The sequence below is a fragment of the Scleropages formosus genome, chromosome 1 (genome assembly GCF_900964775.1).
Source record: "Scleropages formosus chromosome 1, fSclFor1.1, whole genome shotgun sequence".
Taxonomy (NCBI): domain Eukaryota; kingdom Metazoa; phylum Chordata; class Actinopteri; order Osteoglossiformes; family Osteoglossidae; genus Scleropages; species Scleropages formosus.
Genome location: NC_041806.1, coordinates 53,153,739 through 53,181,380, shown reverse-complemented (window position 1 = coordinate 53,181,380; position 27,642 = coordinate 53,153,739). Strand labels below are relative to the sequence as shown.

The window sequence follows — 27,642 nt, the reverse complement described above, 5'->3', positions numbered from 1 at the left end:
CACACACACACACACACACACACACACACAACCTGCAAAGAAACAGGCCACAGTGCCTCCTGTTCTCTGGATCTCCTACTTTGGTGTGAAATCAGGCCGTGACCCAAAGCCTGCACAGCAACGCCACCGCAACAGACCTTTTGATAGCCGTGCTGCAGAACGATCAGGCCCCCCCGAGCTCAGTGTAAGTATGAGCTCCTCAAAGAGGCCTCCTACACAGGTGGGTATGACAGTGACGTCACAAAGTCAAAACTGCACTGAGCTCTAACACTGAGAAGATGTGTGTGTGCGGCTGCAGGACACTGCTGGTCAAGGTGACTGTTTGGGCTGGACACCCACAGCCCCCTCCACTTCAAAGTGTCTTATGTTGCCAGTTCATCCAGAAATCAGTAGAGCAAAAGGTACCTTTGTGAGAGGATGGTCCAACTGAATAAACACGGTAAATGAGTAAAAGATGCTGCACCCGTGGGGGAGGGGCTGCATCGCAGATTGTTTGCTTCATCCTTTGCAGTTCAGTTCAAAGGGGCTCCATGAGCACACATTCGTCCATTTCTTCTGTTGCACACTGAAATTGGTGGCCGCGCGCACACGCACACGCGCGCACGCGCACACGCACACCGCCAGTGTTTCCGACTCAAGTCTGCAAAGTGCTACAATGGAACTCGGGTAAAACCCAATTTCAAAACAGCAGGACACATTTACAGAGATGAAGTTAAACACACAAGAACAAGCAAGAGAGGAAATGTACAGAAAACCTTCACTTTGTGGAGACCAGTGCTGTGTCTGTAGTGCTACAGGAGCAGAGAATCGATCAGAGGTAGAAAAAGACAAACCTGAAACACAAAAATTAACAGAAAACACTACAGCTGGTTTGCAAATCTAAAAAAAAGAGCAAAGAAAACAGGACAGTAGAACAGATCATCATAGAGCTAAAGGCTCAAAGAGGAGCAAACAAGTGCTTAAAGCATGTCAAACACAAAAAACAACAATAATGAATTACAGCGTGCTGATGGTGCATCTGCGTCACGTACGACTTCTGGGGTCCCGCAGGAAAGACAGTTCATGTTGGGAACCAGCAGCGACTGGACAGCTGCTAAATGCAGAAGAAACCCTGATTCTGGAAGAACGGCGCCTACATTTGTTGGTGTCCTGGTTCATCTGCTCTGGTCACGGGGGACAGCAAACCGGAGTAGTTGTGGGTTTTAAGGCTTCGATCCTTGGACACTCGATGTTCCGCTGGAGGGCCCTCGGCCCACAAGGAGCACTTGCAGCTCTTTGATCCAGCTGGACTGGACTGATTCGGGGGCCGGGAACCTGATGCCTCTGCACAGGACCTTTGTTTTTCCAGCAAAAGGTGCAGGCCATGTAAATGGCCTTTTAAAAATATTACTGTATTTGTATTTTTAAAATACAACTTCTGGTACAATTATAGTGAATATAGAGCAGTAAATACACGTGTGTATGTGTGCAGGACCCAGGATCTCAGCGCTTCAACACTGGACTGCCTTTCTCCTGCTCCTTCTGCAACATTTGAAGAACCTAAAAGGAGAAAAACAAGACTAAAGGACATTGCATCAGACCAAATGAACATGAAATCTACATTCAACCCACTGATATATAAAAGCTTGCAGAGAGAGGAACATGCAGCATGAGGACCAGGTGTGTTCACACACTGGAGAAGGAAGGAGCTTAGTCTTGAGATGCAACCTTTTGTCAAGTCTAAGCCAACTGCTCTTCTCAGCCATCTAGCACCCAGTGTGAAATCACTGTAGTGTTCTCCTTGGTCTCAGCGTTCAAGCACACTTTCTTCAAAAATCTGCTCCTGTCCATAGCACTCTGAAACACTCATGATTTGTAACCTCTGACCTCACCTGGGCCCATTTCCTGTTCTTGCTGTGCATCTGGATGCTGCCGATGGCAGAGAAGAGCTCATCGGCAGAGATGTCCTCAGGCAGCCGTGTAAGGAACTGGGCATTGTGGATAAAGTCCATCTTGGTCAGGATGTCCTCGTAGAGCTTCAAGACACCCAGTGCTGTGCGAAACAGGAACTCCTCGCCATCCCGACAGAACACGTCCCATACCCGGCATGCCAGGTCCAGCGGGAGGGACTTGCTGTAGAGTGTGAAGATCCTGTGGGTGGTGGAAGTGACAGGGAGAGTTTGATCAGCCATGGTGGTCACCACTGACATGAACATTGTCCAGACTACGGCTTGTGGGGGGGGTCAGAGCTTGCTATAAACCATGAAGAAGTTTTAAACACTGAAAATTACAATATAGTGAAAAGGTACCCAGACAAGTGCTGCGCTTTTCCCCCTTTTCCCCACCCCATAAAACCATCGTTTTCCACAACAGGCACATGAAGACTATTAAAAAGGCATTAATTATTTTAAGATCATCAACCCCTGGCTGATCAATACTGGCATTTAACATCAAGATCATCTAATGCACATCTCAGCAGTCATTGCAATAGCACAAAAGAAGTAGAGACATACCAATCGATTAAATAGATATCTGGAGTTAAGTTGTTCTTTTTGAAATGTGCAAATAGCTTTGGTAGATTTTCTTCGAAGAAAACTTCAAAAGCCGCAAAGTAAGTCAACATCTGGAGGAGACAGAATACAGGGTCAGAAGAAATTGACAGTATGGCTCATGTCCCGAGCTACTGTGGCCTGGATTGACCCAGACAGCATTCGTTTGTGGTTCTCCCACCAGAACCCATTCTGATCACCACTGGCACAAGAACTGTGCTCCAGCTGCAGGAGTCCCCGTGCAAGTAAGGCAAACGGTGGATCTTGTCAAAGTCCTGACCCAATACGTTTGTGATGGCTGAATGGAGCTCTCTGTGGTCCAAAATCCACAAATGTTGCCAAACTGAAGCAGTTCTGGGTGGAGCAGTGGGACAGAGCTCCACCACAGTGAAGCGAAACCCTGGTCAACATCTACAGGAAGAATTTAGTTGCAGTCATTGCAGCTAAAGGTGATACAAGTTACTGAAGGGGCCAATTACTTTTTCCACACAAGTTGAAGTAGCAAAAGAACAAAAGTAAAATTTACTGTCAAAAAGCTGCAAAAACAGAAAAGTAGGTTACGGACGTGTAGGTCAGTAGTGCGGTGCAAGGAATGAGTGTGTAAATGAAGTAGGTGGTGTGCAGGGAGGCCAACACACAGCACTGGGGACTCATGCCGGAGTGTGCGGTGCAGCATTCCAAACACACACCGCTATAGTACAAGAGTGACGAGGTCTCTAGCTTGCAACTGTTCAGAGAGGGAATGTGGTGTGTAGCATGGATGGCTCTACTACTCACAAGGCTGTGGTCCACTCTGAAGAAAGCCATCTGACAGGGTTTGTTGAGCAAGTTGGCGAAAGCAATAAAGGCATCTGCTGTGTCCAGGTTAAGGATCAACACAGCTGCAATGAAAGACATGCCCTGTACCTGTAGAGTGAGCACACAGACACACATGTGCCTCATCTGCTTCAGAGACCACAAACACACAATCAAACAATCACCCCTCCTGCATTAGGGTCACACAATTTATTAGAGCTAAAATCACTAACAAGCCAGGCAGCAATCACGATCAAACTCAAACCACAAAGCTTCAGTAACAACAACCAACTCAGAAATTAGACAAATACTGGACTTCTAAATTCATAAACTGTTTCAATGGACTTACAAAAAGCATCTTTTCATTTAAAACAAACTTTACAGTACATTTTAATCAACAAATCCAATCTATCACATTATTGTTACTCATGATGTTGAATTGCCTCTGATAGGTAGGGGTTTTTCATAATGCTGAAATAAAGTTCAGGCCATGTTATTTTGCTGAAATTAACAGGAAGGAAACCCCAGAAGCCACTGATGCAGCACATGGGAGTGTTGGTCACCGAAAAGTGTTGCCGTTTCTGCAGCGCAGAATGGGGGGGAGGCAACCAGTATTCTTTCCTCCTGCACACAGCAGAGTAGTAGCTCCACCACCACCCTGAGCCTTGTCGAAGCCAAGGTTACCTTCGCAAATGCTCTCATACCTAAGCCCCAAAAATAGAGCAATAAAAAGAACAACAAAGAGGAAATGTCGTCCACTTGGTCAGTGCAGCGATGCAGCAGCTTTATTAAAAAAAAAAAAAAAAAAAACCCCTGCAGCACAGTAAAACTGGCCTGACTCTGGGGTGTGTGCCATAGGGACCATGGGTGTAAGAGGCCAGAACCCAGTGTCAGGCAGCACCACCACACTGGAGTGAAACTGGGCAGGACCTCAAGCAGAGCAAAACAGCGTGAGGGACACAGACAACCCCTTTCGGAGGCAGCTGAGATAGGAAAGTTTGAGAAAGGTATTATTCGGCTGCCACGGCATCACGGAACAAACACTGACGGTCATGCCCCTCAACCTCTTTATAGTGTTGTACGGAAATAGTAACTCACATATCCCACATCCGGCCTGTAGCAGGTGTAGGCTCCTAAGATGCTGTGCAGCACATCATGGTAGGGCCCCCCCTGATGAAACAAACACAGGTAACGCTGACACAGGGGTGCATCTACAGGACAACCTGCTGAAGGAAGACAGGCAGCCCCCTGGGCACTGGCTCATTTAAACAGTTTCAGCTCCTTCAACTCAGATCTCACAAGTGGCTTGTGATGAAATTAAGGACCGAAACCTCACCAGTGAAGGAAGAGGTAATATTTTATATAATATAGGTAATAAGAGATCATTTTAAAAACCAAGACACATAGCACGGTAAAATATGACTTTAGTAATGATAACACTCATCACTGAACACAAGAACATTGAAAGAGACGACATTTACACCAATTTATTCATTAAATTAACACTGTTCTCCAGAGTGACTCTCAATGTTACTATACTTACCCTGATTTACCCATTTATACAGCTGGGAAATTTTTACAGTATCAGTTCAGGGTAAGTACCTTAATCAAGGGTACAACCACAGGAGGTGGGATTGGAACCTGGGAGTTTCAAGTCCAAAGGAGAGAGCTCTACCCACTACACCAACTGTTGAGCCACACTGTTCTACGTAAAGCCAGCCCGTACATCCAGAACACGAGACCTTTACTTCAACTCACCTGCTGGAAGATACACAGGTTGGGAAATGTTCTGGAGATGTCAAGTTTGATGAGCTCCAGACTAGCCTCTTTGTCTGCCAAGGACAGTCCTCCAGCAAAACAAGCAAATAAAGGAATAGTTATTATACAAATAGCAATATGGGCAGAAGTGGTTAAGGAACTGGCACCTTACCATCACTGTCTGCCTCTGGGTCTGATATCGGCATGCATTTCCACTTCTCTTTAGCCCTCGCCAGACAGATGTTAAAGAGCTCTGGAAAGGTAGGAAAAATATGTCACTGTGGTAACTACAGAAAACAAACAATTAAGTAACTATGAAGGACAGCGAGCACTGCTGTGCCACTTAGTGGCTTGTGCAATGCAGCAGAACCCAAACACATAGCTGACATGACAGCACAGGGCACATACAGGCTTTCCCTGCTGCAGCAAAACCTGCTTGTCAGCCAGAGACCACTGTGTCAAATATACAAGAGAAAGCCAGTGGCTAACAGTTTTAATAAAAAGCAAGAGGAAAGCTAAATAGGAAATTGTGGTAATACTCCAGAATTGCTGGGGAAGATCAGCTTTCGCCAAGGGGGAGATGGGGGGGGGGGGGGAACAGCACAGACCGGACGCTGGCAGGAACTGAGTTCGTGGCACACCACGACCACCTAGATGGCGGACGAGCCCTGCGTGAACCCGCTCAACTAATGAAAGCAGTTTGCTTAGGTAACCTTGGCAGGAGTGCATGTACTGTACTCGTTGCAGCTCTCTAGTGCCCCCTACTGGAGCTCACTGCTCACTATGAATTCAGTTGGAAGATCCTGAAATGAGACCCGACACACTACTTTCTCACTCAGCTCCTCATATTTGTGATCGGGATCCATGTTTCAGGGTTTAAGGTGTGGAACATTTCTTAATGTTCACTTAGAGAATTCAGTCCAGCGCTGATTCTGTGGAACACAACTGTCTTAAGGCCCACTGCGGGCCACTGGAGCACCTGGAAGAAAGCTGCTCACCCAACAAGTCAGCAGTACCTGGAACACCTTCGTCCCAGAGAAAGGTGATCCAGGTGTGTATTATTCATGGGGGGGGGTTCACTTAGATCAGATGTCTTTCACCTCTTTCATAGGCTCTGCAGACGGGCCACTTGCGCACTACAAACACAAGCCTACAACCCTGCATGTCATTCTCATGTTTTTAGCCTTATGCAAACAGTTTTATAGAAGCACAGACATATGCACAAGTTCAGTAAAGTATGTAAAACCCAGAGAGATAAGCTGGAGAGAAGCAGAGGTGTAGCTGGGCCAGGCATACCATGGGTGATGTTGAGCTCGTTACCCACAGCAAGGCTCCACACTTTTCCACGGACGCTGGGGGGCACACCCTGCCACCAGAGCTCCCGAACCCGCCGAGATGTACACCTGTGGAGCACGGCAACAGGGTTCTGGTTCTTCCTTTGTTCTAAGTTCATAAAAATGTAATTTCAGAAGCAACCCACCCACACCGAGACTCCAAGGCCTGGACTCACATGGTCTCCCAGTTGGGCAGGATTTCCTGACTCCAGACGAGCGCTGCATTGCCAATGCTGTCCTCCAACTTGCACCGATCCTCCAGCTGCTTGCGCCTCTTCTGGGCTTCCTTCAGCTCTGCAGGATGTTGGTGAGGACAGGGCAAGAGCAGCAGCAGTACTTCTTGTCACACTACAATCTCAGTGACAGATAGCTCCCTGTGTGACCGCTAACGTTCATGGCTTACGTGCATATGGAGTGGTCTACAGCATGACAGCATTAAGGAAACATTCACTTTACCTTTGTATTCATATCTGCTCTTACTTAAACAAAAACAAACCTATCCCTAATCCACCCAAAAGCTACTGGTAAAGCTTGCTCCCCAGAACTGGTTAATAAATTTAGTTTGCGTTGGGCTGTACCCATCTGTCTACCACTGCCCTTGTTCCAAAGAGTCTGGAGTAGCAGGCATCTATAACACAAGAGGGACCATAAGCCCTAGATAGGAAACAAACCTCTTTTTTTGGCCTGAGCCACCATCTCCTCATACTGCTGCCTGTGCTTCTGTGCCTCTTCGGCCGGCTTGGCTGGGAGGTTCCTGCCGATACACACACACACACACACGAGGAGGTCAGCCATCTCTCTCTGCTCCAGCAACTCTAAAGTCTACAGAGGTTCATTTTTACAAAAAGCTTCAGAGATGCAAAAATGGTCATTGTTATTGGATTTCACCAGGAGGTGAGGAGAGAAACATCTCAAAAATGGGTTTGAAATTCTTCTTGAATGATGAAAGGGATTCAGCAGCTCTGAGGGCACTATGGACTTTTGACCTTGAACCCCTTTGTGAGTGGGACCACCAAGCAGCCAGAGGTGGAGGAGCACAGTACTTTTTCTGGGGACTGTTATGACCCTTTGAGTGTCCTGCAGACTGCAACCAGAGTTAAACTACAGTGCAGTGGAAGGGCACTGCAATTCTGAGCCCACATAGTGCTCCTTTGACCGCTAGGAACCACTGCCCTGATGTCAGGGTATTAACCAACAAACATCTTCCCGCAGCATTATGTGCTGCCCGTGGGGCATCAGACTAGTCTGCACAGGACAGGATCACCAGCAAAGCAGTGTGGGGACAGCCCCAGCAGGAAACACCTCCAAGGCAGGACTAAGTCTCACAAACTGTCTTCTGGTGAGCAGGGTGTGAAAAGCTGTGGGCTGGGCTGTGCTGCGGGGTTTGTATTGAGAGAAAGAGAGGTTGTAAACAAGAGAGAAACAGCTCTCACACCATTCTACTCCGGAGCTGGGGAGACAGCTGTATTTCTTAAGGACATGTGAAAAGTACGTAAATGGTTTTCATACTTTCCACAAGAGATGTCTGCTGAGAGACAAAAAAAGAGTGAGACAAAGTGCAGAAAGAGGAGGATGGAACTAAAGCTGGGCCCTAACAGTGGGTCACAGAACACAAGAAAACACCCCAGGCCTCTACGGTGTTTCTTAAAGGTGTCAGGCTCAGGAGCCCAATATTCTAAGAAACACACCTGAGCAAGTCAGAGGATTTCAAATATCTCCTGGACAATCTAACCTCCATTCTCACAACTACACATGTAATAAAGGGCGCTCCGCTGCGCTGCTGCAGGTAGTTGCCCCCTGTAACGGACTTTCCACCAGTAGTGCGACCACTCTGCCCTGTCCATACGGAGGTCTGCGCATCAGGGTTTCCCCAAACGTCTCCCTCAAGGCCGCTGTGGGCACAGACACCCTGATGGGCTACAGGTACCCCAGTCATGTAAAAGGAAGTGGGGGGGGGGGGCGGGCGCGCGCACGCGACGACTCACGCTGGCCGATCCTCCAGGATAAGCGCTGTGGTGGACAGTGGCTCAAAGTCCAGGTTCTTCCTCACGCTCTGCTTGGGGGAAGGGGGGTTTCCAGGCCGTCCACTTCTAGTTTCATATTCCTGCAGAACATCATTTTCAAACATTACTCAATAGTAACACTTTTTTAAATTTAAAAACACACCACACACACAACCCACTGTTAACAGTCTGGATGCATTGAGATTTAGCAAAAATCCTTCCTCATGTAAACGACCTGACAGAGTGTCAGTGTTGTGCTGTATTTGTATACGAGACCAGGAAGTTGCTGTTTTTTTGGCGGAAAACATGACGGGGGTAGAACCTCTGACTTTTCCTGCACATCCTGGGGACAGACGGATCGATCCGACTTTCGTCACTTCCCATCTGCGCAGAACAGATAGCGCTGCAGGCCCATTCCCAAGTCCAAACCCCGTTTGAACGCCCAGAGTACGAGCATTACGACTGAAGCACTTCCAAGCAGGACACACAGGCCATCATTCCCACCACAGTAAAGAGAACTTACAGCATTTTGTTCAACATGCAGCTTCTGCACACTCGAATTTTAGCATCTGACACCATGTGCTCGTAGGCAAGGATAGCATCATGCGCTCACTGTGTTGTTCAAACTGCAGCAGAAATTTCTGGAAGCTGTTTTTGGACAGAGTGGAGTCTGGTCTATACAGTGACAACGGATGTGGGAAAAGGTCCATGTATCATAGACAGAGCGGAGCCACACAGGTCCATCTGGACAGCTGCAGGCAGGGATGGAAATGAGACGTGAGCAGCCCGGAGCATCCTGGGATGCATGCTGGGGTCCTGCCTCCTGGCGCAGCTATGCTAGCAGAGGCAGAGACAACAGAGGACTGCAAAGGACACATGCGTCACTCCAGTAGTGTAGGGAAAACCGCGGGAGTGCTGACAGCTACAGGAATCTATGAGGAACGCTAAGGAGACAGCGGTGGACGGGAGGAGCTCCTCCCACTATAAAAACCTCCAGTAAATAAGCTGCTTCCAGCCATCAGGTTCCCACTCCCAGGTGGGCTGGATCACCAGCACATCCTGAAGCCACCCTTTCCGATAAAGTACTGTGCACAAGCACACCTCCGTGAAACTTCTCCCCTTCTACCCACTGCATTCAAAAGATACACCGGGGCATGAAATCATACGTAATGAAGCAGAAAATGACAGTATTTTGTATTACAGCGTAGTTATCACAGACACAGAGAGATCAGTCATATCAGTTCCCCCCCCCCATTTATGTTAAAAAGTGTTGGGGGGGGGGGGGTCTGGAAAATGGCACATGTACACAGGGCAGCCAGAGGTTACTGATGTCCAGTGTCTTCTGTGAGCTCACGAGTCGGGTCTCGCAGACGCACATTCATATTAATGAAGCAGGCGCTGAACACACAGTCCTAAAAGTACAATCATTCTCTCTCTCACACACACACGGGCAAATTAAGGTCACCACCTGACCCAAAACGTGTCTAAAAAGCAGGAGGATGTGAGGATACCTGGAAGAAACAGACGGTGACGTGGAGAGAACATGCAAAGTGCGCACACACACTGGGGCAGAGTCAAATGAGAGACTACTTAAACAGCTCAGATGCCGAGAGATACCAGACCTACCTGCTGTTCTCACAGCGTTTCCCACCTTTCCCAGTGTGGCACACAAATGCAAAGGGGCAGATGACAGAGGACAACAGCAGGACCATGTACGCACGCACGCACACACAGCAGCAGCGTGCTGACAGAGTCACACCGCAGGCTGCTTGTTCAGCAATTCTGCTCCCGGATCAATTGCACCAAGCAGCCCCTCAAGGGCAAGGCTGCAAGAAGGCTTCATGCTACACCACCCCAGCTATGGAAACAGACCATCTGCTACTCACAGCTGTTTGACCACAAACAAAAACACACAACACAGAGAAAAGGGATCAGAGATACTGAGGGAATTAACTTCTCTGTTCTGCTTCGTGGTAAAATGTCCTCCTTGTGCACATGTTGCAGTGAACTTAGTCTCAGGTTCTTCCGTGTCACATGTCTAAGACCCTGACCAAGGACACCAGACCACAGAGCACACAAACATTAAGTTCAATTAGCATTTCAAACAGCTGACACCACCCTTACTTCCTGGCAAATTCTCACGTGGACGCAGCAGCGGAATCGGCGCAGGTACCAAAAGCAGAGCACAGCAGAGCAGAGACTGGCCCAGCAGCATCACCAAAGACGACGGCAGAGTTCAGCGCCGGGTGCGAAAGCCAGCATGTGAGCAGCTAGCAGGATGCTAGCCCATCGCAATAAAGAACAAGTCCACCGGCTGCAACTCCCAGGGCCCGAGGAGATGAGCCAAACAACTACCCCCCCCCCCAGACTGAAAAACGGGAACATAAAGGAGATGAGCATTCAGCACAGAGTCCTTCTGCTTCAGGCCGATTGCTCACCATGAACGCTGCTGTTCCCGAGGTGCCCCGATCGGCGGTTCAAACACTCGCCGCTGTCATGATGGCGATGGTCCGGCTCAAGGGAGGGGAGATCAGAAAGAGAAGCAGAGCACGCGGAGGATGAGGGAGGGGCCGAGGGGCCTGCGCCGACACACCCCAGCAGGACTCTGCTGCCGCAGTAGCAGCAGCGCAGCACCATGGGACACAAGCAGGAGGCGATGATGGATTAGGGATCCCACCTCCTCCTGCGTGTGTGCGCGCGCGTGCACACTACTACTCTTCTCTTCCACTCGCTTGTTTGCACTATCCTTCCCCCTCCGATCCCACTCGTTTGGTGTGAGCTGGTAGCGCTGGGCCACGTTACTAACTGTGGCTATGCCTGAATGGAGCTCAGGACAACAAATCGATGGCAGAGTCCCAGGAGACAGAGACGCTTCCAGCTCATTAAAACCTGATAGGCTTTCTGTCATCTACTGGTAATGCCTTGCGTCTCCGTTCTACTCTCGTCGAATTAGCCTGTCGGCCCCCAGGGATCCATTAAGCCAGTGATGTCACTCTGAGCCTTTGTCCCCCTGTGATCTAGGTGAGCGAGGACTGTGTGTGTGTTCATTCAGTGAGGCAAGCAGGATACACTTTCTACCATTATCCTTGCTAAGCTTAACAGATGGATGTTTTTAAAATTCAACATTTCACCCCAACTACTTAAAGAATTTCACAGACAGCCAGGAGATCTACTTTTCTGCCACACAGGAGAGTTTATAAAGAGAGGCCACAATGAAGCACTGCTACCAGAGAAAGACGTCACCACAGTCCTAGAGCGGCAAATAAAGGCAATGAAGGAACACGTCAGACTGCCACGAAAGCCCGGTGCTCAGCTGCCCTCCTGTAAGACGTTGCTAAGGCAGGACAAAGGCTCTCAGACAGGCTTTTCCAGTCAGGTGACCCTCCCCCCCTTGGTTACCATTGGCAACAAAAAGCAGGGAGGCGGGGCTGAGCTGTACACCTGACTGCCCACTGCTGGGTTTCTGCTCAGACAGTGATGACTGGGACAAGTGTGTTTCAACCACAACACAAATCATTTTTACTCATAGTATGATGTAAACACAAACATTTCAGTGCTACTCCCCATCTCACACACACACACACACACACACACACACACACACACACACACACACACACACACACTTCTTTAGCTGATGCTTTTCTCCAAAGCCACCTACAGTTTTACTCTACCTACATTTGTACAGCTGGGTAATTTTTTTTTTTTTTTCCTCCTTTCTTCTTTAAGTGGAGCAATTTATGGTAAGTACCTTGATCAAGGGTACAACGACAAGACGTGGGAACCACTAGGTTACCAACTGCCACTGCCCATCACTGCTAGGGGACCTCAAAAGGTAACTATTTTAAAATGTTCTGGAAAATGGTAGGAAAGGTTAAACCCAACTGAAATCAGAAGTCAAGCAAACCATAAGCTGCGTTACACAAAACTACTGGGAGAAGAACTTGGTTTTCGGGGCCTGAAGTCCCAGCTCTAACACAAACTGTGTGATATGATGTGTACAGATGGTGACCGAGCTGCTGAGAAAATGTACCATGTTAAATGCTCAACGAGGCACCATACAGACACGGCTGCTAAATGACATCACAGGACTAATGTTTCCTCAAACACATTTACTTTCTAGTACACATTATCATTACTACTCCCTCACTATCTCACTATTGCTTTAACTACATGGACAGCAACACACATTAACCAAAGCTTGCCTACAGTGTCCTGAAACAACCTACTTTTATTTCTGTGTACTGTAACGCTCACTTCATAGGGGCAGCAGGGGGCATAGTGGTCAGAGCCACTACCTCGTCAAAGGACCTGAGTTAAAATCCTTCCTACTGCTGTACTACTCTTGATCCTGAATTGCTCCAGTAAATATTAACCTGTTATATGAACAGGTAAATTTCAGTTATTAATTTAGCAGATGCTATTCAAGAAGCAACTTTCAATAAATACTCTGTAATACTTAGTTGACATTTTTCATCCAAGGTGGCAGCACTAGATATACTGCGGTGCATCAGTCAGTCAGCCAGCCAGCCAACTACACAGCAGAGTAACATGCAACACGCACAAAAGGAAGAGTCACCAGTGCATCTGAAAACAATTTTTTTGGACTGAGGGGGAAAAAAACCCACGTAAAGGCCAGCTACATGCACTAAGCAAGTACTGAACCCAAATCCTCTTACACCACCCAAGTGCTAGAAGAAAACAGCACCACTTACCAGCACACATTCCCTCTCTCTCTGTCTGTGTGTAAAATATAGTGCCGGTACCTTCTGTATCCAGCGGGGGTCTTTGGCAGAGCCCTCGCGTGGGGGTACTTTCCCAAACAGCTTCCAGCCTGGCTCTCTCTGGGGCAGCTGCCTGGCATCCTTTACCTTGCGGGCAAACAGGTTCCTGGGCAGAGCAGGAGAAGTGGAAGGGCAGTTAGCACACTTGTGAGGACAGGCCTGCTGTAGCACCCATAACCATGAGGTCAATCACATCATGGAGAGAAGTGCAACAGCACAGCCCTGGTAAACCATTTCCTTCAAACAGTTCATAAGAGTTTCTTCATCATAAAAAAAACACTCATCTTCATACCTTTGAGTTAAGATGCACCTTGTGTCGCTCAAACAATGCATTTGAGGAGATGAAGTGTTTCATTAGGAGACATGAGCACCAATAAGGAAGCTCTGCCTGCAAAACAATGTATAGGAGGGCAGCGTACAGCAGGGACCACACGTATTCTTTCATTGCACCACTTTCAGTTATAAAAGTACTCTTCTATGGACATAAGGTTGCTGGTCAAAGTTTCAGCTCATAAAAAGCAAACTGCAGACCACAGTGGAAGCAGAGACTGTTCAGACTGGGACTGCAGTGCAGGACAGCATCTACAAGTTTATCGAATCCAAAGAGCTGTGGTGCAACTTCTCCAGCTTATCCATCGCTGACTATAAATAGGATTTCGCTGGTCACTAATCAGGAGTTATGGTATGGAGTCAGCAACAGCAGCAACTGCTCCACCAGCCTACCCCTAATGCAACACTGCTGCAAAAAGGAGCAGACCACGTAGTCCTTTTGGTAGAAGCGCATCAAAATGCTTGAACTGCCTGCAACAAGTAAAAGTGAACCCTGGTGTTCCACCTGTAGGCAAGTTACGCGCAGGGAATTAAATTTTGTTTCTTTTTGAGCATCCGTGCCACATTGTAACACAGTACACTGTATGTTCAGACAGACAAACGAGTGCGAAAGCGCACAGGGAGAGACTGGCGACAATACTAATGAAAATATTTTACATATAATATACAATGCAAAAACAAAACCATAGAGGACATGTACTTTACAGTGAGCAGAAAGTATTTACACAAAGTATGAGCACTAGGAGTAGCAATAAAATAAAACAGGGGGGCAGTGTGTCAGGACAATGTAACAGTCATTACTTGGGGGGGGTGCCCCCAGGGAGCAAAGGATTCGGTTGTTTGCATAATATGCTATTTTACTTCAAGTGACATGTGCTTTATTCAAAGTGGCCAAGTTTAAACCAAGTTACAAACAGAAAGTACATACTGATCAAAGACGAAAATGTCAAATTGCAGGAGCCACAAACAAGCTGCCCGTTGGAGAGAGACATCTGCCGGTGTGACTAAGGTAACGTAAAGCAGCATCATCCTCCTCATGTCCCCGTAGAACAACAGGCCCCATGAGTTTCGGGTGCGTTTCCTACAACGCATAGTAGGCAACACTGGTACACAAAACCCTGCACATGTCAAAGGCCACTTTCAGCATTTCTGCCATTCAAAGGGAAAAGGTTATGAATCTTTCCATGTTATTGTGGTTTATGATCAACATGTGGGTCACACAGAAAGACAGAGCTGTGTAGTGACACATAACAGCGATCCGAGTTCAAAGAGCCACCCAGCTCCTGCACGTCGCCAAGCCCTCAGAGATGGTCCCCTTCATCGCCTGGGCCCTACATTCGTACGTTCTCCGTAGGCCAGAAACAGAGCGGCGCAACCAATGCATATCAAGCGCTCCAGATCCACAAGCAGAGCCAGTTCACTGGGCCACATCCTCAAAGTTAAAGCCAACCCGTCACACGAATTGAAAGGTGTCCAGGGCCGCAGCCCTGTGTTTGACACACCTCTCAGCTTAAACCCTCCCAGGCCTGCTGACCTGAGCTTGGGTTCTGTCCACTGTCATGAACCTGGGTGCAGCAGCACTGTGAGAACAAGGGCAGCCTCAGGCTGCTTCACACGTTGTCATGCGCGTCTCATGGGAACGGAGGGAAAGCAAGAATTAAGTACAATGAGCAAACCTCAAAACTAATTATCAAATCATTTGATGAAAATATGCAAGACTGCTGACGGAAAAACAAAACCTCAACGCAGCTTCTGTCACAGCAAATCTGTCCATTGTAGAGCACAGCTGCCAGGGCACACGAGTTGCTCACAGCACGGGCACATGCAGGCGTGACGTAACGGCCGAGGGCGTCAACCAGGTGAACAAAGTGGAGAACACAGACACCCTCCTGACTCTACAATCACCATGCCGCTTGCTGGCCAAAGAGCTGATTTGATTAAGGAAATCAGGGTCAGGCTAGAAGTACGCAAACAAAACAAAACACGCGTAGCACCAGGTTGCCTGAACAATCCTAAGGTAACACAGGCCTCGGAGATGGAAGTACAGGAAGTTGCAAGCTGTGGTAAACCCACTTGCACCCATACCAGATGGGAGCAGCGTTCTCACGAAATGCACGTAATGCACAGAGACTGGCCTCACCTTCCTGTGAAAATGTATTTAAATAACAAAGAGCCTTATCCTCTGGTGTGACTTCCAGCGTGCGGGTGCAGCAGTCAGTGCCCGAGACCACCCGTGAAAGATTTAAAATAAAAAATAAGACAAAAGGGAAGAGAAGGGAGCAGTGTGTACGAACCCGTCCAGGAGGAAGAGGAGCGATGGGGTAGTCATAGTCCCGATCAGAGCGCAGTTGGACACGTTGAGGCTCGAAGGTGACACGGCACGCAGAGCGAGAACCACGATAGCCGTGTACTTAGTGTGAGCAGCACAGGGGAGGAGCGCAAAGGCAAAGGAGAGAGGTGTGTACGAGGAAGCGAAAGGGGGCCGGCCAAGGACAAACACGTGTAAAACTTTTACTTCCCTTAATTAAGGGAGACTCCGGCAGCAAAAACATTGGGGGGAGGGGCATTGAGGAAGTCTGGAAAGTAAGGGGGTTTCTCAAAAGAGACACTGCCATCCTTACACTCACTGTATATTTAAGGAGGAGAGGAGGGGGGGGAGAAAAAAAAAAAAAAAAAAAAAAGAAATGCGCACAACGGCACACTTTCTATAAGGACTCATATCTTTAATTTGTAAACATTATGACACTTGAGCCCAGAACCAGGGGGTGTTTCATTATTTGGATCTTTCACGCCTCTGTATGTTGAGTTGTGGTGGAACAACGGCACACACAAAAGGAAGAGAAGGACCCCCCCCCCACACAGTTAATGACCAAAGAGCCCCAGACTTGTTAATGGAATTAATTTAGCTCCATCAGTTGCGTGAAAGCCAAAATACCCCGTGTGTGTGTTACACCTGTAACTCAGCAACTCTCCACCCAAGTTCTGCAGAACAGCAGCTGCATCCCTTACCACTCACCACACAGACAGACAGTAGTATACTGCACCAGACGCAACATAATTTTAACTGAACCAATCATGCACGAGCATTAAAGTTTATTTATCTGAGCATTCTGGCAGGTTTACACAGCTAGCTGTGGTTATGTTACATCTGTTCATCTGCTATGCAACAGGAGCACACCCTGTGCTACACAGGCTTCCCACTCACCACGGCTGATGGTGTACAAACTGAAAAACTCATTTTGTCATTGAAAGGGTCTGGCTCAGCATCCCAGGAGGGCAACTACTTCTGTGACCTTGAGCTCAATATCTTCAGCAAATACTCTGCTGATTGTGGGTAAAGGTGAATTACCATACAAAGATGTTACCATACAAAGTCAGACAGGACTGAAAAATGGAAGTATCAGTGCAAGGCCAAAGCAGCCTTTCCCTGTGTCTTTTCACACCAAAGATGTTTTCACTTCCTCGCACCCAGACGAGGCCTTTAATGAACTTTTGAAATGGTTTAGCTCATTCCCACATTTGTGCAGGGGTCCCGGATCCCAGCCCCGTCGCTGCCACCTTCTCAGACCTGCCATTGATAGTGTCTTCAAGCCTGTTCCTAGACCTGCTAACCCTGCAAGCGTGCGTGCGTAACACCTGGCACAGCACAGTTCCATGTAGACCGGTTTGCTTCTTTAATCACAAATGGTCCATACAACTAATCAATCACGTTACGTGTATGCTGCAAACTGGCTGCAATACCAGTAGAGCGTCACCCAACATGTGACAAGACACACACATGTTGGAAGGTTAAAAAACAGGCTTGACTGAGCTGCCAAAATGTTCTCATTTCAATATTTGTAAATCAGAACAAATTAGTACATAAGCAATAGATAATTTTAGCAGTAGGACAGCAGGCAGCACAGTGGTTACATTCATGCTGAAATCCATGTTCCTGCTGTAGTTCCCTTGATTTGAAGTACCTCGAATTCACACTAGAATTGCCATACTGTGTAAATCAGTGTAAGGACCTTAACACCAAGTCACTTAAAGTATGAGCTAAATTGATCAATGTACATTTGTTAATTACTACAACCCCTGGCAAAAATTATGGAATCACCACACTTTGAGGATGTTCACACAGCTTTTTTACATTGTAGCAAACAAATCACAAAGAGAACACAATTTTTGTTTAATAGCTGAATATTCTGGGTTCATTAAACATACCTCAGAAAAAATGTCGATTTGGGGAAAAAAATTAAGTAGAAAAAATGAAATCACTTGGTATTTGCATTTTTAAAACAATCACAGACAAGTCAAAAAATGCAAATTAGTCTGCAGTTAAGAGAGAGAGCTTACTGAGCTGTTGGACTTGACTAATTGAAAGGAAACGTGGCCCCAACAAGAGAGTTGTCAATAGAAACAATGGAAAAGATAATAAAACTTCAAGAAGGAAATCCAACACAGAATGTAGCAAAAGAAGTTGATTGTTCCCAGTCAGCTGTGTCTAAAATTTGATGCAAGTATAAACAAAATGGGAAGGTAATAAAAGGAAAACATACGGGTAGACCAAGGAAGACGTCAAAGCGTCAGGATAGAAAACTCAAAGCAATATGCCTTGAAAATAGAAAATGCACAACAAAACAAATGAAAAACAAATGGGCGGAAACTGGAATCAATGTTTGTGACAGAACTAAGAAATCGGCTGAAAGAAATGGGATTCACGTATAGAAAAGCCAAAACAAAAACCAGCACCAACACCTAAACAGAAGAAAACAAGGTTACAGTAGGCTAAAGAGAAGCAATGATGGAATGTGGATGACTGGATGAAAGTGATATTCAGTGATGAATCACGACTCTGCATTGGCCAAGGCGATGATGCTGGAACTTTTGTCTGGTGCCGTTCTAATGAAACATAAAGATGACTACCTCAAGAAAACAATAAAATTTCCCCAGTCATTCATGATATGGGGTTGCATGTCAGGTGAGATGGCAATCACGACCTCAGCAGTCAATGCCCAGGTGTACACTGAAATTCTGGACACTTTTCTCATTGCATCAATAGAAAATAGGTTTGGTGATGAAGTAATTTTTCAGGATGATAATGCATCTTGCCACAGAGCAAAGAGTGTTAAAGCTTTTCCTCAGGAAAGGCATATCAACTCAATGACATGGCCAACAAACAGCCCAGATCTCAATCTGATTGAAAATTTATGGTGAAAATTGGGGGGGGGGGGGAAACTGGTCCATGACAAGACTCCATCCTGCAAAGCTGATCTGTTAACGGCTATTTGAGATATTTGGAACCAGACTGATGAAGAATATTGTTTTTCCTTAGTGAAGTCAATGCCTCAAAGAACCCAGGCCATCATAAAAGCCCAAGGAGGAACGACAAAGTATTGACTGTATTTTTTTGTTGATGATGCCATAATTTTTTCCTCTACTTGATTTGGGAAAAAAAAAAAAAAAAAGCCATTAATTTAATTTGTTTGAGGTATGTTCAACAAAGCCAGAATGTCCAGCTATTAAACAAAAAAAAAATGTTTTGTGTTGTATCTGTGATTTGTTTATTTGCTATGAAGTTAAAAAAAAAAAAAAAAAAAAAGTTGGGTAAACATGCTCAAAGTGTGGTGATTCCATAATTTTTGCCAGGGGTTGTACTAGTTTAAGATTTGCTCTGTTCATAATGACCAATTACTGAAATTAAAAGCAATACATTGAGCATTAGAGTATAATGAGAAAGTAAGCACACACAGGTGGGGTCGGGGACATAAAAGCAAGCCTTCCCTCATGTTTCGTGTCTTACACTCAGCGCCAAACACTCTGCCCTCCTGCTGGTCAGGTGAGCCTCCGCTGCCTGTCAGCATCATTCCCAGGTAAGGTGAGGCCACATTTCAGAGTGGTGAGCCCACAGAGGAGGGAGGGAGAGGTGGCGTTTTGCCCACATGCGAACAAGGACAATGTACACATGATGCTCTCTGCCTCCACAGGAAATGCCACAGAACTACACTTTACACCTTACCATGATCTCTACACCGCAAAGAGGAAATCTCTCAAGAGGGAAGGGGAAAGAAGGGGGGGGGAAAAAAAAAAAAAAAAAAAAAAAACCTCAAAACATATGATGGATGAGTGCAATGGGAAGAATACAAACAGCAGCAAAAAGGTTTGCCAGTTCCAACATAACATAATAGGGCAAAAAATGTAATAACCACACCTGAGCCTCCACAAGAGCAGTAATGTCACTAACCCAGCCCAGGATACACAAGCAACATGTCAGCCATGCTGGGAAAACAAAAACAAGATCCCTGACATGTTCCAACTTGAAGATCAGAGAAAGCTTTTATGAAAATCCCTGAGACCTGTTATCATTGTGCAGATGTAGCCAAGACAGAGCTCGCTCTGCACCCTCCAAACATAAATTCTACAAATAACATTTCTGATGCAAATTTTGACAAGGTAAAATACATAGATTTATTCATTTAGCTGATACTTTTCTCCAAAGCAACTTACAATGTTAAAGTATTCACAAGTATTTAACCATTTATACTGCTGGGTAATTTTTACTAGAGAAATTCAGGGTAAGTACCTTGCTGAAGCTTACGACAGCTGGAACTGGGAATCGAACCTGTGACCTTTGAGTCCAAAGGCAGTAGCTCTAAGCATTACAGAGCTTTCACAACACAGCAGTCACCCAGTGGTGACCAGAAAAAGCAACGTTTGCACAAACAGGTAATTATGCAACAAAGTTTACGTAGCAGAGGTAAAACACAACCAGTTTTCACTCAGTTACTCAGCTGAATTTAGTGAGTGCACACCCAGCTAGACTTGAGCTGTAAGTACTGGTACAAGGGCAGAGCGATACCAGGTCTCTTCACACCGAGCTCTTCTCTTGCGCATCGGCTGCCTTTTAAGCACAACTACAGTAGATGGGAGCCCTGATACTCAGGGCTGCAGCAGGTGTGGGCAGGGATGTAATGTGGGAATAAATTAGTGCTGAATTCAGATAAAGGGTTGATAAATCATTGATAATTAAACTGATCATAGGCTACAATGGAAGGAAGGCATATTCAGTGTAAGCAATAGGGTGAGATCAAACCATATAACGTAACAGGTTCTATGAATAGACATCAAATTATTAGTGGTGCAGGAGTGTGTTAACAAGCCTGCTGGTCTGCTACACAACAGCGCGAATGGGTGCGGATTGTGCAGAGTTGAGGGTACGGTGGTCTCAACGCCTGCGTGGTGCAAGAGGACATGGGTTTGACTCCCACTCAGTCTATGTGGAGTTTGCATGTTTACATTTACATTTATTCATTTAGCTAATGCTTTTCTCCACGGCAATTTACAATGCTAAGTCACAATTATTACATGCTTACAATCATTTACCCATTTATACAGCTGGGTAATTTTACTGGAGCAAATTAGGGTAAGTACCTTGCTCAAGGGTACTACAGCTGGAGGTGGGGATCGAGCCTATGACCTTTGGGTCCAAAGGCAGTAGCTCTAACCACTACGCTACCAGCTGTCCTGGAGTCTGGGTGGGTTTCCTCCCACAGTCCAAAGTCATGCCGTTTAGGTGGATTTGTGACAGGAAAATCACCTATTGTGTGTGTGTGTGTGAGAGAGAGAGTGTGTGTGTGAGAGAAAGAAAGTGTGTTTCATTGGTATAGGGATAAGTAACTCATTGTAACTAGTGCATCTAGCAGTGTAAGTTACCTTGGTGAATAAGGTGTGAGCTGATACAACTACACAGTGTTCACTGGAAGTCACTTTGGAGAAAAGTGTCTGCTGAACAAATAAATAAATGGGAAAGTTCAATGGTATGGGTACTGCAGAGTTCAAATGAGAGTAGCAGCTGGTGAAGTGCTCTTTTCAGACCAATAGGTAGTGCTGTCTGCTGTAGCGAGAGGGCATGAGGCAGGGCCCACATGTGCAAGTGTCACTAGATGGAGACTCTGCATTGGCGTACCTGCTGAAAAAGCTCGCCAAGGGCCCCAGCTTCTTTTGCCGGCCCTCCTCCTGGGAAGCCGTCTCTGGGGAGCAGCGCTGGGGGCTCCACGAGTCCCCGAGCACCGCCGGCGATGACAGCGATACATCCGAGAATTGAGTGTCATCCGTCTCCAGCGTAACAATGGCACTGGAGTCACAGGTCACCATGAAGTCCAGGATGTCCTCGTGGCTGACCGAGAGCGTGGCGGACAGTTCCGTGCTCAGGCTGGACACGCTGCACACAGAGATGTCGTCGCTGCGGTTCAGGGTGCTGCGAGCACCGGGGCTTGCTAGTCGGGCCGAGTCATAACCGCTGCGTGGGAAAGTGGAGGATTTTCGCACCCCGGCATCAGCTGGCTCCACTGGCAGCGTTGCTGGTGCATCGTCTTGGCCCCGCCCCCGACCGGGGACCCCACCCTCTGTGGCTGGCAGGCGTAAGCAATGGAAAGGCTCAGGGTGGGTCACCTCCAGAGTGGGGATGCCCGAGTCCTGTGAGGCTAGGCTTTGTCGGTCATCCTCACGAGTTCCACCAAAAGGCCTGTAGTGGGGGAGCGAGAGGGAGCAGGACCGGGCCGGCAGGTCACCCACCAGCTCCGTCACGACACCATTTGGCATCAGGGGCATCGGCAACACACCTGCCACAGGAAACAATGAAATTAGATGACCGATATAGATAGCTCCCGTGAATCACAGCACAAACTAAGGGTGAAAAAAGCCAACACATAGGAAAAGAAGCCAGTACTGTAAAACAAATGAAACTGTACAACAAGAAGAGAAAAATCCTTCTGAAGAGAATAAGTATCCGCTCGCTCGGCTGTACAGCTTAGATATTTTACCTTAGTTATACAACTTCAAAGATCCTCACTCTTCCAAATGCAGTTGTCTGTGTTAAAAGCAAGAGGGGGAACTGAAAGTGACACACTGGAGGCTGTGCCTCCAACGTGGGGGATTCCAAAGACTTTAAAACGTATGCGCGTGCGGATTTAACTACTTTGCAAAAAGAGCCTGAACCACTGGGCAGAGGCACTGTGATGCACACATGGGTTAGTCACAACTGGACTCAAACACAAGAAGGCTGTTGTTAAACTTGAAGCTGCAGGAATATAAAAAAAGAGTAAAGTGTGTGTGGAAAATGGTTAAATGCCTCAGAAGAAGAGGTAAAAAGAACAATCAAGCACTGAGCGACTCCACATACTGAAAGGACAAACCCAGGAGCACTGAGAGCCCTGTAGCATCTTCTGCTCCTTGATGCATGTGACTCAGGCCAGAAGATGCAAGGGTTTTGGTGGAATGAACTCCCCCTGTCCTTCAGAGCTGCTAAACCCTTTTAAACATCCAAGAAGGGTCTCAAACCCATCTCCTTCAGAGCCACTTTTCTCCTGATCTAACTGCTCCATAAACTCACATCACAGCATCTGTCACAATAACTTCTGTGTTTTCTATCAGTTCTACATAGAGCTACTTTGTACCACGGTATAGGACACACTGATTGCGCTTCAAGAAGCAGGTGTTTGCATCTATAACTCTCAATCTGTGGCTAAAGGCACTCTTGTTTACTCCAAGTTACATAAAAGCCTTCCTCAATGAATGCAGGTAAATGTAGAGCAGACACCTTGCCAGGCGAAGCCTGTGATCTCTGTGTACAAGTTGCTCAGTAAAGGCGTCAAGGAATGACGACAACATTTTAACAGTTATTACACCAAGGATGTTGTGAAAATGCCATCCAGAGGAAAACTACAAATGGTAACTTTAGTAGAACTGTGGCTCAACAGTTGTGCCATTTCCTGTGACGCCACCAGCCAGTAACGCAATACTCCATGGAAACGTGGCACATGAGCGCCAAATATTTTCTGGAAAACACCACTTAATCATTTAGATGAACAATTAAAGCGGCCGTCAGTTAAAGCACCTGACTTGCTGAAGTTTCTCCAATGGACGAACAGCAGCACATTCCAAAAAGCAGATCCTGCAAGCGTTTAGTAAAAACCCAACACCAATTACATATAAGGTGACAAGAGGACATTGCAAGAGTCATTTTGCAACAGGGCAGCACATTGCCATAAATAAAGGAACAAAAAGAGCGCGATATATCTGCAGCTGGACATTGAAGCCCGGCAGGAAATACAGTACTCTGTACATCTCTGTGTCTTCACTGGCAGACAGCAAACCTAGAGCAGCTGTCATGACAACACAAAGAATAAGAGCAACGTTACAGTTCAGCAAGAGGCTGCCAAACCTTCCAGTGGCGCAAAGGCGAGAGGGACTCGGCGCACGCGGCCTTACGCTGAGGGCTGAGCGCAGCAACACACTCCTTGCCTGGACTCTGTGCCTTTACCCTGCCAGCAAAGGATCAGAGATGACATGCAGCACAATCGCTTGGCCGCTTCGATGCTGATGAGCAGCAGGAACAGGAGAGTGAGGAGAGACTGGCGAAGGTCCCAGGGAAAACAACTGACCAACTGCTGCTGTTGCAGTGGCGGCAGGTCTGGGCGGTTATTCAGAAGGCCCCTAGACAGTTGACAAGTTGCGGCACGTCAACAAGGGCCAGCGCAGCACCGTAGCCTTGGACGATAACGCAGCCCCCGCGTGCGTGTGAGAGCTGTGGCAGTTCCCTTCAGACAAATAGCCCTTTTCTCTCTCTCTCTCTCTCACACACACACACACAAACACACACACACACAGCTCACCGACAAAAGCAGTCTAGAAACACGAAGGGCGTGTAAAGCGAGCACAGGAGGAGGTGCGGCAGGTACACGACAGCACAACCACCAGGGAGAGCAACACTCGGCACTGACTGAACATCAGTAACGTGAGACGGAACAAAGGCAGTGATGCAATGGGCTCATTATAGGATTTTGCCGGTTAATCACAAATACAGAACTACAATCCGGTGCAAACGAGAAAATCCTGTTCTGTAGCCACACCAAACGAAAAATAGGCCGGTTCATCTCTCCTGAAACACTACTGATAATGTGGTGAAATCTGCGTCACAACACACTTCACCAGACCCAGTCATTTTTCCACAGCTCGTGAGTAAAGTGCTAAGGTTGCATAGCTAGGATTGCAGTCGCTGCATCGCATCTTCTCAGCTCACGTACTCATTCAGATGTGTGTGTGAAAGAGAGAACAATGCTCCTCCTTCAGCCCATCAATTTACTGTACTGTGTTCCAAGTTACTGTTAATTTCATCCCCAAGCTTTAGGTTATATTACAGGTATTACACCATGGTGCCTGTATCAGATGCCAACATGTCTCCTCTGTAACATCAGCCCTGCTTCTTCTGTGAGGAGCTGCAGGGGGAGTGACGATGTTCTGCACACATCCTTCTGCTACTGCACGGTGACACCCACCACATGAGCAGCCTGAAGAGTAGACTAGCATTCCCCCACCAATACCAATGCTATATGGCCCAGCAAACCACACCTGAAAGGCCAGGAGGGGAGGGCAGTTACTGCTACTCAGATCACCAGTCCCCCCCCCCAAATAAATCTCAGCTGTCAGTTGCCTTAGCTGCTTGTAAATCATTATGTTACAATTTCTTCCTTTATCACTTGTGCTCAGCTGTGCAGCACTATGGTTAGTTAAGTGCCATCGAGTTCAAGTCATGGTGACTTGATGAACTGAAGATCTAAAAAGAAATCGGTTTTGTACTAGTTCGGCAAGCTCTTCCAACGTTGTCCCATTCTTGTTAACGTATCAAGCCATCTCATTGCAGGTCTTCCTCTTCTCCTTGTTCCTTCAGTCTCTCTGGTCATGACATCCTTCTCAAACAATCGTTCTCTTCTAATCGTATGGCCAAAGTATGATGGGTGCAGTTTCACTGACAGCTTCAAGTGACATGGTTGACTATCTCTTCTACAGTCAACTTGTTGGTTCTTCTGGCTGTCCATGGAACACACAATATCCTTCTCCAACACCAAAGTTCGAATGAATCTATCTTCTTTCTGTCTTGTTTCCGCACCGTCCAACTTTCACATCCATAGTTGACTATTGAGAAAACAAGCGCTTGAACAAGCCTAATCTTGGTCTGGATTGTCATGTCTTTGTTTTTGAACACCTTATCAAGAGCTTTCATTGATACTCTGCCTAGAGTAATCCAACGGAGAATTTCTTCACTGCTAGTTGCTTAATCGTTTACAGAGCCCAGCAGGTTGAAGTTTTTCACAATTTTTATATCTTCATCATCAAGCGCAAAAATTCTCAATATTTTCTGAACTTGATTTTCATCTTTCTGATGTTTACTTCTAGACCCACATTACAGCTTTCATTTCCTTAATAAATATTGCATGTCTTCTTTGTTACTAGTTAACTACGTCGTATCATCAGCATATTGCAAATTGTTTCCGCTTCTGCCTCCAACAGTTACAGCAACTTTTTCTTCTGATAGCTTAGTTCTACAAAATACTGCTTTGGCATAGGAGTTGAAAAGGTAAGATGACAATATGCACTATGGTATTCTTATGCAAACCAACTTACGTTTAGTCATTCATTTGACCCTTTTCCACAAAGCAGCTTTCACCACTTACAGAGCAGGGTAAATTTTACCAATATGCCTCTTGTATCATATCAGAGTCAGCACATTTATCAAGGACACCACAACAGGAGGAGGGATTCAAACCTGGGACCTCAGAGTCAGGAGGCAGTAGCTCTAACCAGTACACCTCGTACTGGCCCTGGACTCCAAACTGACGTGAAGGCCATACTTTGTTAGAGAAATGGATAAGAGCAGCAGTGGGTTCAAAGCCTTCCCTGACCTGGGGATGTTTTATTCATAGACATGTCTGAGCCTTAGCAACATCTCAGCTTTCTGTGAGGGAACAATGCCACTGAGGACACCTGAGCCCTTTAGGTCTTGGGTGTCAGGGGGGTATAAGAATCAGGAGAGCAGGGTAAGGACAAACTAACCAGCCATGAAACAATATTACTCTAAGATGTACAAACATGCATGTGTGCATTTATGTAAAATATATTTTAAAAAACCATTTCAAGCCTAGATTGAGTGAACTTAGATAAGTAGATACTGAATTAAAATACTAATATTGTATAAGAATAATAAGGTAAGTTACCTTGAATACAAGCATCCCCCCAAATATCATTAAAATAATGTCTATAGCTACATACTTCCGGTGAATAACAGCACTTAATTACATGTATGTATACTTTTCTCTAAGCCACTTACACTGAATGTGAAGTTACACTAATTTACCCATTTAGGCAGCGGGGCCATTTGGTGTCACATCAGGGTGAAGTTTCCTAAAGGGCACAGCAGCAGCAGGTGCTTCCAGCACAACACTGCAGCTCCAACTACCGCGCCACCTACTGGCCCAGGTAGCATTTTATACGCGCGCGCACGCAAATCTATTCTCCCCCGAATATTATTAATGAATACGCTGAACTTTAAAGGAAGCGTACAAAATGCGCGCGCGTGTCTTCGGGACGCGGACCTCCCCCCCCCCAACCAACCTGTTGCTCGCTCCACTCACCGTCCGCGCTCCCACGCGCCGCGCTCAGGTCGAGGGTCCCGCCGGGCGCATGCGCCATGCTGCTACCCGAGTCACGCGCGCGCCACCGCCGGGAGGTGAGGTCGGCAGGTTGGCGGGTCCATGGGGGGGCGCGGCGGCGGCGGGCGCGTGCGGCGTCAGCGCGGCTTCGGCCGGAAAAGAGAGGGAGAAAGTCCGTTAAATGAAGCAAGACTAACGAAGCAGTCAGCGCGCGTGATTATCTGGCAGCGGAAAAGAGGAGAGAAGGGCCGCGTAGCGCGGCTACTCGAGCCGAGGGCCAGTTATGGCATAACTAAGTCGACAAAAAAAGTGTCACTTCACTTCTGTTCACTTTTCTTTTCTGTCAAACGGCGGCGGCGACTCGAGCTCAGCGCCAGTCAACCTGTCACTTTCCTTCGTTGATCCGCAAAAAAGCCGATGCTTAAACTACAGTAAGTATCATGCCGCGAGATTCCGTTTGGACTGCGGTGAAAAGCGGACACAACACAAGTTTACAAATTCAAGAAACCCGGACCGTACCTGTCCCTCCGCCTTCGTCGCCATTTTAAACTCACCGTCCCGGAGTGCGATGTAATCGAGCCCAGAGACTCTCCGCATCGATGAGCTCACCTGACGGACGGCGAGGCGCGACTAATCGTGAA

The 27,642-nt window shown here is 46.9% G+C and overlaps 1 protein-coding gene across 6 annotated transcripts; it reads right to left on the bottom strand.

Annotated features, from left to right (window-relative positions):
- tbc1d14 (TBC1 domain family, member 14) lies at positions 1 to 27,617 on the bottom strand. Of its 6 annotated transcripts, none has more exons than XM_029255542.1 (15): positions 27,556 to 27,617; positions 26,984 to 27,147; positions 21,481 to 22,135; positions 13,185 to 13,308; positions 8,401 to 8,519; positions 7,087 to 7,169; positions 6,592 to 6,709; positions 6,378 to 6,484; positions 5,254 to 5,334; positions 5,082 to 5,170; positions 4,422 to 4,493; positions 3,306 to 3,434; positions 2,493 to 2,602; positions 1,872 to 2,130; positions 1 to 1,539 (listed from the first exon to the last, which is right to left on the bottom strand). In XM_029255542.1, exons 2-15 carry the CDS (start codon positions 27,039 to 27,041, stop codon positions 1,483 to 1,485), a joined length of 2,061 nt encoding a protein of 686 aa, XP_029111375.1. In that variant the 5' UTR covers positions 27,042 to 27,147; positions 27,556 to 27,617; the 3' UTR covers positions 1 to 1,482. The 6 variants fall into 6 exon arrangements, with proteins under 6 accessions (XP_029111375.1, XP_018585867.2, XP_018585868.1 ...); XM_018730351.2 differs by having other exon boundaries at positions 27,521 to 27,596; XM_018730352.2 differs by lacking the exon at positions 27,556 to 27,617 and having other exon boundaries at positions 26,964 to 27,011.
- Between the last annotated feature and the right edge of the window lie 25 nt (positions 27,618 to 27,642).